At 35.1% G+C, this 16,239-nt stretch overlaps 1 protein-coding gene across 2 annotated transcripts in view; it reads right to left on the minus strand.

The window, feature by feature from the left end:
- RTTN (rotatin) overlaps window positions 1–16,239 on the minus strand; it is a 90,413-nt gene that overhangs the window by 44,986 nt on the left and 29,188 nt on the right. For both annotated transcript variants that reach the window (XM_074897772.1, XM_074897773.1), the window contains 10 exons: window positions 15,700–15,799; window positions 13,533–13,621; window positions 10,869–10,986; window positions 10,496–10,592; window positions 9,649–9,717; window positions 9,243–9,431; window positions 7,962–8,201; window positions 4,782–4,926; window positions 2,996–3,150; window positions 1,576–1,795 (listed from right to left, as the gene is read on the minus strand). In XM_074897772.1, coding sequence (XP_074753873.1) covers window positions 1,576–1,795; window positions 2,996–3,150; window positions 4,782–4,926; window positions 7,962–8,201; window positions 9,243–9,431; window positions 9,649–9,717; window positions 10,496–10,592; window positions 10,869–10,986; window positions 13,533–13,621; window positions 15,700–15,799 — 1,422 coding nt within the window. The remainder of the gene's footprint in view (window positions 1–1,575; window positions 1,796–2,995; window positions 3,151–4,781; window positions 4,927–7,961; window positions 8,202–9,242; window positions 9,432–9,648; window positions 9,718–10,495; window positions 10,593–10,868; window positions 10,987–13,532; window positions 13,622–15,699; window positions 15,800–16,239) is intronic.

The following is a 16,239-nucleotide window of genomic DNA, read 5'->3' on the forward strand; positions in this document are numbered from 1 at the left end:
GTGGGGTTTTATTTGCTTCTTGAAGTGAAGAATGCAGTCAAGATTAATAAGAAGCATAATATTAAATAGAAACCTGAAAGTTTGTTTTTGATGGAAATAGTCCGTTTATTGTACTTAGTTTTTTATGTTATGTTTAGAATTAATATAATTTCTTTTCAAAATTTTACGTTCAAGAAAAAGGGTAATTTATATCTTTAATTGGGATTTGAATTGGATTTATCAAATTCTAATGAACAGAAATAAAGGTCACTGGATCATAATGTAAAATAAACTCTCTCACCTAATATCTAACCATACAACTTAAAATAAAAAACATGCGGCTTTCCATAAAACATGCACAAAAATATTTTTTAAACTTACAGTTTTAATACTTCTACTTCTAGATGTATTTTTCTCCCCAAAACACAGTGATTTGAACCTCCCCATTTTTGCTGTTGTTCCTTCTTTCAGTGTTCTTCTCTATAGGAATTATTTCAAACCCACTTCCTCCCCTCTCCCCAAAAAGAAAGCTACATTTACTTTCATATTTAGGCAAAGTAAAACTACATAATTTGTCAGCACATAAAGCTTATGCATTGCTAGTTGATTTCATTCCATATTTATTATGGTTTTGTCTTTCTTTTCCATGACATCTATAATCTTGGTGCCATTTTTAGTTTGGACTTCAAATCGCAGAATTAGTCTAACCAAATGGCTCTAAAATATTTATTTCTACTGAAGAAATCTTGGAAAATTAAGACTTTTCCCTAAAACACTATCATCTTTTATCATAAAGTTGATTATCATCTGCATATAAACTTTCCAGACACTTATCTGATTGCTATTCATATCATTCAGAATCACAAATGAGTTAAAACTACTTTAAAACTTTTTCATGCCTTTACCAATGCAACAAATAAATTTTAGTATTTGAAACTAAAAAGGAAACTTGTAAATGTACTTACCTTACAGAATACCTGAACAACAAACAGAAAGGCAGATCTATGCTTTTCCTACAGTTTTAAGAAGACTGGAGTCTTCAAAAGATGTAATTTTAGGAGCAAAAACTAGTTGTCTATCACATTCATGGACTGAGCAAACAAATAAGAACACTGAAAACAAGAATGAAATTTTGGCTTCCCAACAACCATAGCAACTTGATTTATCTCTTTCCTGCCTTCTCTGTGTTAATAAACTGCCTAACGAGTTACTGTTCCCCCAGACCACCTTTCACACTTGGATTCTGCCTGTGGGAGAATATCTTGGATTTTTCCTCTTAAGTGTTTCAATTATTACAAAAAATATATATTTTTCATTTTGCTTTCATTCCATTAAAGTACAGTCACTTTATATTACCTCTTAAACAGGGGATGAATACCTACACAATACAACCAATCTTCTTAAGTACAGATACACATCACTCAGTCTAGTGTCCATATTTTTGCTGTTTACTTGGCAGAAAAAAAGCATCTTTCCCACACCTATTCCTAGTGATGATACTCACTAAAAGTACATCATAAAATTATAGTGTCATTAGATACATAGTTCTTTACAAGCATTCAAACCAAAAGCTAAGTTGTAACATAAACTACTTACCTCAAGAAGACCTGTTAAGTATTTCTTACAAATTGTGACAGGTTCAACTGCAGCAGAATAGGTACTCCAGTCTGGAAGTGCAGTAACATGAACCATTCCTTGTAATGTTCTCTCCAGTGAAGGAAGTCCATAAAAATGTGGTGCATCTGTTAGCCTTAAGCATTGCAGCAGCTTCAGAGCCAGCTCAGTTCTGAAAGAGCCAGCAAGTTCCAAGCCCTCTCTGGTTTAATTGTAAAAAACCAAAAAAGAACTGTCAGCATGAAGCTATTCTAATGAATCATTTTCCAAGAGGCAAACACTTCATTCTTCTTACTGTTAGTCTGTGAGTCTCAGCATTTCAATTAGGTACTATTGCCTTATGCACAAAGTAACATGGAATTAAATTTGACATTTCTAGCTTCACCTAGGTTCTGAAGATATAATATTGCATCTGATTATAACAGGGCTGCTTAACTAAAAAAAGGACAAATGAGATACAACTCTAGTTATTAAGAAGCATGTTAAATAAAGACCAAGTGATTGAGAATGCTGGATGACATAATGAGAAGGGTTGCAAAGCTTAATAGTTATGCTTATGTTTGTTCTTGTTCAAGAGACAAGCTTAAAATATTTCCTGCAAAATACCATCAATCTAGAATTGAGGTAGATAGAAAATACAGGCGTGAGATATAACTAGCAGAGTTTTCTATAATCTTCCCTTGTTCAGCTGTCAAAATTTTTAGAAAATTAATAACTGAGTGGGAAGAATGAAGAAGGTAACATTTTGAAAGTATCTTTACAAACAGTTACATTGTGGCAGTTGAAATATCTTAAGCTACAATTTTAGTATCTCTTAGAATACTCTCGGACAAAGAGATTTAGTGTGGGAAGTTGTTATATTAGAAACTTGGAGAAAAAAAATAATAGAAATTCATCTCTGTGTTTGCTTGACTGACAGAAAAAGGTTGGAACTTCATGTTGGAAGTAGCTGTCCTAAAAAAATCACTAATGCACACTGACATACTGTATTAGGCCAAAAAAGGAGTTCAGTTACAATAATCATTTGTCGATATTTCAAATACTCCAGTTTTTACTTTGCTATAAATATATGCTACAAAATCAATGAAGCTATCATTTGCTTTGCAAATTTCCAGCAGTGAAAAAGAAATAGACCATCTTCTCCCTGCAAGCAGTTTAGTTATCCATTTGCTGAAAAAGTGACTAGTACATACTCTTCCAAGTTTCCTAGCTAATTTCCTTATTTTAATGTGAAAAAGCCTACCTAACATTGATCTTCACTTCAAGAGGAATGTATTCCATTTTTACAGTTTAAAACAATAAGTCATGATATAATTATATTAAAATTCTGACTGAGATAAAACAGTAGTAAGCATTGCAATCCCCAGTCAGAATTACACAGGCAGGGCCATTTACACCATACCTGTCAGTCACTGACATGGAACAAAATAATAACGTGTTAAAAAGACGAATGAGTTCTTTATCCAGTTGCTGCCTGACAGCAGTCTGTATTTCATCTATTTCATCCCGCACTTGGGATTCTGGTCGCACCAGGAGGCCCAAAAGGGATTTAGGTTTCTAAAAGAAAAGAATAAAAATACAGTCACATAATGCATTGTTTAAATCCTATTTTAATACCCACACTAAAGCTACTTCTCTGTTGAGACACATTATAAATCACAAATTCCATGATCATTTTACTAAGAAGTATTTCTGTAAAAAGCACAGTAAAAAACGCCTATAATTACTAATTACTTGAATCTACTAAATGCCACAAAAGAAACTACTGTTAAGGCCTTTAAAAATTCCTGGCATTAAGCCATAACACAGTATATTCTGAAGCATGAAAGAAAAGTCAAAGTTACACAGAGCAGCAACCTGCAATAAAAAAAAAAAAAATTTAAAAAATCACAAAAAACAAGATCAGGTTATCTCTTGTATGTCTCATTGAAAGACTTAAAATAATTTGATATAAAGATCTTATATTAATATATTGAATGGGCCATACTTACAGAATTTTATAAGGTTCCTAGTTATCCATATAAATTGAAGTACCTGAATTCTATAAGTAATTGAAATGAAGTCTATTAGCTTTTTTTTTCTTCTAAATGTTTAAATTATATTTTAAAATGGGAAAATGTAAGTAGATGCAGACTGTACTGAACGTATGATATCCTTTGTAAGGCTATGAATGATCTTGCATGTGGGAAGTATGCTCTTGCTTTGTTAAGAGTAGTACTTTGCAAACTTATCATTGGCATTTAACTACTGTTTTTATACAGCAAGATTGAATTATTTTAACAAATATAATAGAATTTTTTTACACTGTTTTATGATGTTCATTTCCTATTTAGTTTTATACTTTCCAGCTTTACACATCTTAAATGAACAGTATTGGCCCCAGCAAATCTCTCAAATAGAAACCACAGGAATCTAAAAAAAATGAAATTAAAAAAATTGCATTTTAAAGACAACAACTGAATTGTAAGCTTACATAATACCTTCCTCATGCTTATAAAAATATTTTACTTCGACATATTATAACCATTTAAAATTGAAACTTAAGTGACAGGCATACTGAAAAGGAAAAACTTGCATTAAGAACAAGAATTGAAAGTTGGGACAAGACAGATAACTTCATTTGTATCTTTGCCACACAGAAGATTCCAACACACCTGTATGAAACGTCATCCATTAGGTTACACAGATAATACATATGTAGCTAAGCATACTTTATACGGTTGTGTATGTCTGCACATGTATATGTATGGTTACGTAGTTAACCATATCACGTGTATATATATATATAGCTATATGTAGATAATAGTACTGTGCACAGAGCTATGCATAACTAACTGTAGTTATATGGCTCTATACAATCATATATCTGTAGTTAACTACAACAGACCAAGACACACAGAGGCAGGTGTTGTTTCCTTCTGGCAAATACAACATTTAAGTTCAGAGAAACAAATCATGTAACAAGTAAAGGAGAGAAGAAAATTTACTCTTGTTCAAAGTTAAGTTCCCCAAACACTAGAACTGTAGCACCGACCACAAATTAGCAGACATTAATACTACAAGACCTGCTATTTTTTGTTCTTGTTAATAGGAGTCTGTTTCCTTGAAACACCCGAAACAAACCAGCCAACCAGTTCACAGTTGTGTCATTTCTTACAATCTACAGCTAACTTCAGGTATATTCTTACACTTTTAAGCAATGATTTCAAGATCCACTTTAGATGATCTGAGTCCAAACTTGATCTCTGCTCTTTAAGCAATTTGTTTAAAAGTCTTAAGACATCCACTAAAAGCTTCTCATCCTCCACAGAAGCTGGAAGCACTTGCAGAAACCTTGAATGCAAACAAAAATATTTATTTTCATACATTAAAAGAGAGTTTAAGATCTCAGACTAACAGGACTGAAGACACCTGCAAATGTGACATTGTATAGAGTAAATATGCCTATTATATATATTTACTTATAACAAATATGGAATTATATTAATTATATGATTATATGCTCTATACTAAATTAAATATATTTAAGTGCTTTTACAAAAATATTGCTTATATTGAATTATTATATACTGTTATACATTTATTGTGTATTAATACAAAATTGTTATGTATATTTAAAAGTGTGTTTACATATAGTAAACATGGAATTGCATATAGTAAAAGACAGAAAAAAAATCTCAACGGGGTCACAAGACAGGAAAGAAAAAAGGTAATTATCTATTAAATACTAGTAAATAATAGTAATAGTAATAGCAAAGCCTACCTATGCTTTTTAAATAATCACTATTTTAAATACAACATTCTTATTTTTTGCTGGTTTTGTAGAACTAAAATACAGAATCACATAATCATAGTCATTGAGGTTGGAAAGGACCTCTGGAGGTCACCTGGTACAGCCACCCTGACCATGCAAGTACACCTGCAGCCAGTTGTTCAGGCCTATGTCCATGTGGCTTTTGAATATCTCCAAGGATGGAGACATCAAAATTTCTCTGGGCAACCTGTGCCAGCGCTGCGTCACCTTCACAGTAAAAACCCACTTCCTGATGTTCAGAGGGAACCTGTTTCAGTGTATGCCCATTGCCTCTGGTCCTGTCACTGGGCACCACTAGAAAGAGCCTGGCTCCATCTTCTTTATACCCTCGCTTCAGGTAGTCATATAGATAAGATCCCCCCCCATGAGCCTTCTTTTCTCCAGACTAACTAGTTCCAGCTCTCTCAGCCTTTACTTATAGGAAAGATGCTCCAGTCTTCTATCATCTTGGTGGTGCTTCATTTGACTCTCTCCAGCACAGAATCATAGAGTGGTTTGGGTTGGAAGGGACCTTAAAGATCATCCAGTTCCAAGCCCCCTGCCATGTGCAGGGACACTTTCCATCCATCCAACCTGGCCCTGAACACTTTCAGTGAGGTGGCATCCCACTGCCTTGACTTGCTGGCAACAGTCCACCTAACGTAGTCCAGGATATCATTAGCCTTCTTTGCTGCAAAAGCATGTTGCTGGCTCATTCTCAGCCTGGTGTCCACCAGGACCCCCAGGTCCTTTTCTGCAATGCTGCTTTCCAGCTGGGTGGCCCCCAGCATATCTTGGTTGTTCCTCTTCAGGTGCAGGACTTTGCACTTTCCCTCGTTGAACTTCATGAGGTTTGTCAGCCCACTTCTTCAGCCTGTAGAGGTCCCTCTGGATGGTAGCACGACCCTGGCACATCAGCCACTCCTCTGAGTTTTGTCACATAAAAAAACCTGCTTCTGCAGAATGGTGCATTCTGTCCCATCACCCCAATCATTAATTAAGATATTGAATAGGACTGGACCCCATATTGATCCCTAGGGTGCATTTTTAGTTACTGCCTTCCAACTGGACTTTGTGCCACTTATCACCACTCTCTGGGCCTGGCCCTTCAGCCAGTTTGCCATCCACTTCACCATCTACTCATCCCACTTATACCTTATTACCTTCTCTACAAGGATCTTATGAGAGACATTGTCAAAAAGCCTTCCTGAAGTCAAAGTACACAATATCCACTGCTCTCCCCTCACCTACCAAGTCAGTCACTTCACTGTACAAGAGTATGCGCAGGCTGGTCAAGCATGACTTCCCTTTGGTGAATCCATACAGACTACTCCTGATGACCTTCTTATCATTCATATGCATGGAAATGGTTTCCAGGATTGGCAGCATCATCACTTTCCCAGGGATCAAGGTGAGGTTGACTAGCCTGTAGCTCCCTAGGTCCTCCTTCCTGCCCTTTTTGAACATAGGAATGACATTTGCTTTCTTCCCATTCTCAGACACTTCTACCAGTCACTTTGATTGATCAAAATTGACATGAAATTACATTAGCTAGGATACACTCATGGGTGTATCTCATCAGGGCCCATGGACTTATGCATGTCTGGTTTGCTTATGTATTCCCTAAACTGATCCTCTTCCATCAATGATATGTCTGTCTTGCTCCAGACTTTCCTCCTGGTCTCTTGGATTCCTGAGCTGGTCTTGCTAGTAAAGACAGCACTCAGGACCTCAGCCTTTTCATGTCCTGTGTCACTGTGGGCCCTGTCCAATTCATCAGCAAGTCCACATTTTTCCTAACCTTCCTTTTGTCACCTATGTACTTATAGAAGCCCTTTTAGCCTTTGACGCCCCTCACCAGATTCAATTCCAGGTAGGATTTTGGCTTTCTTAACTGCATCTCTGTAGGCTTGGGCAGTGTCTCTATATTCCTCCCAAGTTACTTTTTCCTATATTCACCCTCTGTAGGCTTCCTTTTTGTGTTTGCATTTTGCCAGCAGCTTCTTTTTCATTCATGCAGGCCCCCTGGCATTTTTGCCCAACTTTCTGCTCAATGGCATGGACCACTCTTGAGCTTGGAGGGAGTGATCACTGAATGTTAACCAGCTTTCTTGGGCCTCTCTTCCCTCCAGGGCCTGATTCCATCAGACACTAACAATGAGATGTTTGAAGAGGCCAAAGTTTGCTCTCCTGAAATCCAGCACTGTGATCTTACTTTTTGCCCTCCTTCCTCCTCTCAGGATCCTGAACTCTACCACCTCATGTTCACTACAGCCAAAGCTGCTTTAGACCTTCACATCCCTAATGAGCCCTTGCTTCTTTGTGAGCATGAGGTCCAGAAGACCAACCCTCCTTGTTGGCTCCTCTGTCACTTGGATCAGGAAGTTGTCACTGATGATCTCCAGGAACCTCTTGGATTGATTGTGCCCTGCTGTGTTGTCCCTCCAGCAGATACACGAAACAACACATATGTGTCAGAATCAGACAATCAATTGTATAAATTTAAAATATGAAAAGTAGGAAATTTACAATTTAAGCATCATACTCTTTAATGGATTTCCATCAATATGCTTACCTGTTTATTGCTTTTTGCCAAACAAAATTTTTCAAAGTCGTTCCACAAGAACCAGAACTGGATTTTAATGCAAGTCTGTCATTCAGAATATAAAAACTAAGCCTAGTGAGGGCAGTCCTAACATCCCTGTGGGATACTGCCTGAATGACTGAATTAAGACAATACTGCAGTCCATAGTTTGTGTGAGTTATTTTGAGTACAAGAATGTCTTCTGAGGATAGTTTTAGAGAGTCTAAAAATCTGAAAAAGCATAAGAGAAAAATTAGTAACACAGTATCTTTACAAACAATTTCAGTGAGTTTTGACTCACTTCCCAGTTCAAATGAGAAGACAAAACAAAAAATTGCCTTACAAATTTATTTTTGTTAACCAATGCTTTCTCCTCCTTCCCCCACACTCCAAAAAAACCAAAAACCAACAATAACAACAAATACCACTACCACATTTAAATCCTGAGCTGTTTGGGTTCTTTGGAAAAATGGTACTTCTCAAAAAGTTACTTGAAAGGTGATATTCACATTATTTGTAATGAACCTTTCCTCCATGCTATTGTAAATGTTGGTCATTTGGACTACACTATTCTCCTCTTTTCTTTTTAAGAGATTGCTTTGGTTTTGCCTGAGGAAACTTAAACCAAAAATAATTTATCAAATCAATAACTGCAATTTCCAATGGCTTAGAACCATACTATTTACTAATAAAACTTGTAGTACCCCTTAAAGGACGTAAGCAAAAATTAAAGAGTTGTCAAGAAGGACAGAGATATAGATACAATCATTTCAGCCCTATTAAATCAAGAATCCTTTAAGACATTGAGTTCTGTATACAAAGAGGGAAATGATGCTTAATCAAGAGCTAACCAAAGAATGTAAAGGGAATTTTCTTCATTATCTACCATAATTCTTACTATTACCATTACAAAGAACAATTATTTGAAATTTAAATCCCCAAGAAAAGAGAGAAAAAAGTCATTAAACTATAAAGGGGAAAATAGGCAGCTCCCAAAAAACCAAAGAGAACCAGCCACAAAGCCCATTTAAAATTGTTTAAAATGAGTTTGATCGTCAATAAAAGTTGTATCAATGCAATTTAGGTAAAGCATTAGCTATGACAACATATCTACAGCCTCTTGGGATGTGCTCCTTTGTATTTAAAAGGACAGCATTTTTAAACCAGTAACAACTTGAAATGCTGTTTGAAGTTGAAAACCTATTTAAACTTGATGGAACACTAATTTAATTAAAATATGTTGGGATTTAAAATCAAGATAAAATGGCTCACATTTCTGCTTCCTTCTCATAATTTATCAGTTGCAACAGGTTTCCAATCCCATGGTACCACGACAGATTCCAAGCCATCTTAAGCATATCTGACACAGGTTTCATAGCCAAGCACTCAGAAGAGAAAGGTACAACAACAGTATTAGGACTAACTACATGATGAGCACTAATCCTGACTGGGAGATGATACCTAAAAAACAACAACAACAAAAAAAATTTAAGTGGTTGGTGGGGGGTTTTCAGAAAACAAAGACATGGAGAAAAAGCTCCATGTTTAAAAATGCAGACAACTTTGGATTTAACATCAAAGGTTTGTCTTCATTCTTCCACCTTCATACTTCAGGAAGAACAGCAAAGGGAAAGCAGCAAAGTGTAAAAACAAACAAAACAAAACCATCCACACATACCTTCTAACAACAGCAACAGGTAAACTGAAGGTAGGTAGGCCAGTATCATTACTGGGTACGTCATCAGCCCTGCAAGACATTAAGTTCTCTATTTTAAGCTTCAATTTTCTACTAATGCTGCACTTATTCAGATATAGCTGTATTTTTTCCTCCAGCTAGCTCTTTAATAACCCATTGATAGTTTATATTAATAAACATGGTTATGAGATATTAAAGATTATTATGCAATATTAAGATAGTTCTTAAATGACACAGATACAGAATACTTGTTGCAGATCTACTGCACATAAAAATGAAATTAAAGAGCATACCAAAGCATATGCTTGTTTCTTTTTTATATTAGAGAAAAAATATGCATCATTCTTGTCTATTTTTCATGTGTTTGAATTCTAAAAGCTTTTTTTTTTCTTAAGTATATGTAAATTTAAAACGAAATATCATAAGCTAAGGTCTGTTGGTTTAAGGACAACTGTTACAGTTAAAAGACAAAGTAAATAGAAGAATTCTTACCAAATTAAAAAACCACACCTACAGCTAGCTGTTTGATCTGTGTAGTTTCCATTTATGGAAAATATGGATTACAGACCAATCAGGGTTTTTTGAAAATGAAAGTAAACTTAAAATTAACACTGAGGTACAAAGCATTTATCCTGGAAAAATATGCCATGTAGATCTATACAGCATACAACCCAAGTACTGAAACAATTTCTTTGGCCTACAAATATACAATTTTGGATATGCAAAACTTTGGGGCATATTTTGTTTGGATATATATAAAAAACTTATTTTCATGAAAACCCTAAGTTTCAACTAGAGACTATACCATTAAATAACTGTTTTTTCATACCACGTTTCTGTTCTTGCTACTTCATCAAATAACAGAAGACAAAGCAATATTGTAGTTTCAGTTAAAACAGCACGATCATTTTGGAATATCAGGGAAACTGAATAAAATAAAGATATTTAAAAATGTGTTAGGAAAACATTGACATTTAATAATACATAATATGCTGCTTAAAAAAATATATTTCCAGTCATTTTGTCAACATCTTCAACAGATGCCATACTATGGGTAATACTAGCACACAATGATTTATATTTTAAATATTAGAGACTCTGAAGTGATACAAGCTTCTTAAGAAGGCTTTTGGTTAAACATCTAACCATATTTCACACGTTTTCTTTCCACGCATATATTACAGTCAAAATAGAATCTTTACCTCTAAATAGCAAAAGCAGTAAAGATGATTGCTGTGCTAGGGACAGACGAACTACTGGATCAGCATACACAAGTTTGCGTAAGAGTGTTAGACATGGTAACACTATGGATTCCATAAGCTACAGGAACAGAGAATAAATACAGATAACAATTAGGTAAATCTATTAGGAGATGCTTAATAAAAACTGTCATGCTGTGAAGCAATACATTCCACTTTCATAGCAGAGAAATCTAGAACTTTCTTAGACAAGAACATTTCATCCAGATAACTGCACCCTCATTAGAAAATGTTTATTCACTTCTGGTTTTCTTTTATTAGTAATTGATGGTTATTTTATTGGTCTCTGGCATCATAACACAATTATAATATTTGCTTTCAAAATATGTATTTTTAAGAAGCATACACGTGAGCTGAAGTTTTTCAAAAAACCACCAGTTACTTACAACCATATAAGTTTATTCATTTTTTTAAAAATCCAAATAGCTTATTCTATCACATTCATTTTCTGGGTCCCACCCTTTCAGATCAGGAAACCTAAGAAGAAAAAGCAGTTTGCCAAAAGGGCCAAAAATATGACCCAAGTCACTGCTCTTAAGATTGAGAAGACTTTGTCTATCACAGTACCATTACTTTGCTTGTGTGAGGTTCTGCCTTTAAATTTTGTTCTGTAGACCACATCACCAAACACAGTTTAGTTTAATAATGAATAAAAAAAATCTCTTCTTATTTAGTATGGAAACGGTGCTTTTACCATCTACTACTTCCTTTATCCTTTTCTTGGTAGCCACTTTTCTAAGAACATTTGAGGGGAGAACCAGAATCTGGGCTAGATTCCCTCAGGATAGTGTCCTAATGACCTACATGGTCTTTCTCTGACCTAATGAAATCAGCACTTTTGTGATTAGACTAGGCTATATCAAACAAGAGGTAAGCAGTGCTCCTACTTAATTTATTTTCTCTTCTGGTAGATAGCTCATTTTCTTGGGAAGTAGTCTGAACTGTCAGAGCTTGAGGGAGCTAAGGATGGGACCTCTACTGGTTGTACTCAAGAGAGTGGAGTAAGACTGCTTAGTTATTTTGCCGAGGAAACATTTTACAGTTATTTACAGAGCAGAGCATTTGGGATCCAAAACTTGTATCAACACAGAACTGACAAATTCCTGAATGCTAGCACTTGAAGAAGTGGAATTTCATATACAGCTTTCCACTTATGCTCTCCTGATGACTTGATCTAAACCATTCATCATTCAACACGTGCCATTTTAGATTTTTCCTCTAAAATACTCTGCATCTTTCATCATGTGAAGTTTGAACATACTGCTCAGTATAAACACCCTACATTCCACAAGCCATATATGCAAAGGAAAAGTATCACAGCCTCTCAAGAGCTGTTGCCTGTGCCGTTCTTGGATTAAAAGTTTATAAAGGGTTAAAAACATTATTCTGATGTTTTTCCTATTTGGCTATGAAGGATCTGCCTAAGGCAATATACTTCCCATGCTTGTACTTCTGTATTATTAAATAATTATGCTAATATCTACCTACTATCCAAAACATAACACTAGTTGCATTAATCTGTATCTCTAAAAAAGGTAAGATAATAAAAACCTGACATTATAAAACACACAGTGAAAAACCCTGAAGAACCCAGTATTTCAATTTCTCCAACTGGGTTTCAATGATAACAAAAGTACTCATATTCAAGCTATCATAAACTGGACTAGAGACTCCTTAATGCTACAGAGATAAAATCATCCTGGATACTGATAATCTGGAAAAAACCCCTACCATTGCCAAAGAAGAATGTAACTTCTATTAGTTTGACAAATAGGAAGAATTCCACTAAGTACCAAGCAGTTCTTTTGTCTTATACATTTTTGGGAAAGAAGTCATTACTATATAAGAATTCTCATGGTTTCTTAAAATAACTCAAGGTTTGAACTGTTGGACTGCTCTAACAATAGTATGCAAGCAAACTAAGAAATACGCAGAAAGTTTATCCAGTGAAGTGATGCTGACCAACTTACAGCCTAAATAACCTTGCATAAAATTATTTCAAATAATGGATTTCAGAAAAATTCAAGCATCGGATTAGACATATTACAAAACCAGAAAGCTTGGTCATCTACAATAAATACACACTCAACTTTAAATGTGCTCTTATCTCCTGACACCATCCCTGGTGAGATGAGGTACTATTGGTCAGAAAATTACTTATACCTTGAACTCAATCTGTCTTGTAGATTCCCATTTACAATAACATCTTATTTTTAATTATAATTTGCTTCAGAACTTAAGTTTAGAGACTATGATATACAACATAACACTTTTTTTTTTTTTAATAAGGTCAAAAATTATTTAAGGTCTTCAAAACCTTCTTCTTCCCTGGAAGGGAAGTTCTGGCATATTTCAGAACCACACCAAACACAGATAATTCTCCAGCTAACTATTGTCATAGGTACGCAAATCAATCTTCTTCTGAACATTATCAAAAATATAATGAATAAAATACATATTGCAATTACAGTTGTTACTAAACATTTGGATTCTGTACAGGTGCAGTATTAATGCACTAAAATTAGTCTTATAAGTGCAGAAAAAAGCAAATTGTACTACTGGCATGCTGTGTAATCCTTGCAGGAGACCTTCTAACAATAGCTTTACCTTGCCATCCACATGTATGCACTCATTAAGGTAAGACAAAATCTTTTCTACCATGCCCAAGTTTTTCACAATGCCATGCATTTTGGTATCTGTAATTTAAAAAAAAAAAAAAAAAAAAAAAAAGTAATAATTACTGGTTCTGCATAAATTTAATATTAAGCTTCTTTCTGCAAGATGACAAACTGGCAGTTGAGAACAGGTTTCCACAACTGCCAATCAACAGAACAAGCACAGCTCTAGCTCTACCAAGGCAAGCATCTTCGAAGTCTTGTTATCTGACTATAGCAGCCTCTTGAACACCAGACTCTTAAATATCTTCTATAACTTCCAATGAGAAATTATGTTCCACAGCTACAGTGATGCCCAGTGCAACTCAATTTCAGTGAAACTAGAATTTCACTTGTAATATTTTAACACTTTTCAACAGTTTAATATGGAACTAAACCTGGTATTTACTCCATCACCATGAGAGTATTTTCCACTGATATCCTTCATAGCACCTGGTTTAAGAATACTCAATAACAAAAAAGCTATGTCATTTGGGTTGGTTGGGTTTGTGGGGATTTTTAAAATAATTATAAAAGTGATCTTTCATAGGAAATTTGTCCTGATAAGGCTGTGCTTTTTCCTTTACAATTTCACCCTATGCTATGCTTCATATTATCTTTTGACATCTGAAAACTTTGGCTGCCATAACTGTATTTTACATGACAAAGTAGAAATTTTATCATTTTTTAGATCATTTTTCTGACAAGGAAAATTTTAATTTTAATATTATCTAAGACTTCACCTTCCCAGGATGAAAAAATTATGTTCTATCATTAGGATTTGAGTTCCTTGAAGAAAACATACTTGAATCAGAGCTTGAATAAGTAGAGTACAAACACCCAGGTTTGAAACTACAGTTAGGAGCCTGCACCAAGTCAAATAATGCTCTATGCAAGATTGCTTACTTGCATCTTAATCAGATCTTCTTTATCAGAATTCATAATTTTTCCCCACGTGAGCAATACAATTACAAGAAAACAGCTGTGATGCAAATTTATGATTACTCACTTAAAACACAGAGTAAAAGGAGGAACACTTTCCTTGCAAACACATTAGATGAAATGCCACAGGGAGTCTGCCTCTTCATGTTGAAAGAGGGTATAATCATCAAAGCTTAGCTTGAGTTTACTGAAGCCTCATTCACACAAACGATGTTTCAATCCATTTTAACTGTAGTTACTAACTCAAAATGGAGGAAGAAACTCAGAACAATTTCTTCTATCATTCTAAGAATAAAATCCCTTTAGCTAGCCTGTGTAATTTAAGAATTAACTTTCTTAGTTAAAATACACCACCACCAAAAATATATATGTATTTTATATTAACCATTGCCTCACTCACTCAAGACTAAGCATCTGAGTTAGCAACAGAAAAAAATTTGAAGCACCATTAGTTCCAAGACAGACCAACAAACCAACGAACATTAAAAAGGAAAAGCAGGAAGAAAGCTCTTGCAGAGCTTACAGAATTCCTCTTACTCCATTACCCAAGGAAGCTGTTTTTAACTAGTAAGACCACTATCTCTTATTCTTCAGGGTGACAAATAAAAAATAGTTATTTGTTGAATTGGTAGATCATCCACAATAGTGTTAAAATTCTGGTCCAACAATACATGTAGGAATTATGAAGAGTACCCTTAGCACAAATATACAGAAAACCTAGCAAAACTGCAAGCTTACTGTCCTGGTTCAACTAGGATAGGGATGAGTTTCCCCAGCAGAGAGAGAGGGGGAAGGGATCTCCAGCCGGGTTATTCATACCATGCTGACGTCAGGTCCAGGGGCGGGAAACTTTGATTTTACTTTCGCTTTGGCTTTTTGGTGGCGGGGAGCTGCTCCGTAACCATTTTGCGGTATTTCTCTGTATATCGTTTGTCTTCTTCACTGTTATTGCTGTTTATTATTGCTATAATTGCCACTGTTGTTGTTCAGATTGTTTTATCACACTGTTGTATTACATTTCTTCTTATTTTAACCCAGGTTTGGGCCTCACTGCCAGCCTGACCGGCTGAGGGTGGGGGACGGACCACAGCAACGTGCTCTCCGGTCCCAGCAGGGCTTAAACCAACACAGTTACACAATGATCAACACATGAACACACATTTTCTGAAGAATTTTACCTTCTAAAATGATAGTTAGCTGCTCAGCTGCAGACTTCCGTAAAACTAGGTCAACAGCATCAGAAGTCAAGATGCCATACAGCTTTTCAACAGTTTCTGCCTAAAAATAAAAGTACATTAGATTTACATCCAAGTACGCTATTATGAAAGAAGGTAACCAGCCAAACTTTCTAACAAAAAGTAGAAAATAAAAAGATCTAAATTCCTTATTAGAATTTATTTGATTAGATTCCACATGCGTGTAATAAGGATTAGGTTATAATCTTTTTGAAAGAAATCTCTAATACCACCCCTGTGAAATAAAACAAGACTACAGTTTCTAGAGCACAACAGATGCAGATTTCTAACAAATTATGCTTAATTTACGTAGGACTACAGACAGCTCGACATGACACAGAAATGCTGGAATATGCTTCTAAGTCTGTGAAGGAAACTGAGTATTTAATGGTTAGAGGGTTAGAGAAATTTAAATAATCCTACATATCCATATAATTTTCAAGTCCTAACTTTATGAAAGATGTATGGGAAGAGTATAAATCA

The sequence above is a fragment of the Athene noctua genome, chromosome 2, assembly GCF_965140245.1.
Source record: "Athene noctua chromosome 2, bAthNoc1.hap1.1, whole genome shotgun sequence".
NCBI classification, from domain to species: domain Eukaryota; kingdom Metazoa; phylum Chordata; class Aves; order Strigiformes; family Strigidae; genus Athene; species Athene noctua.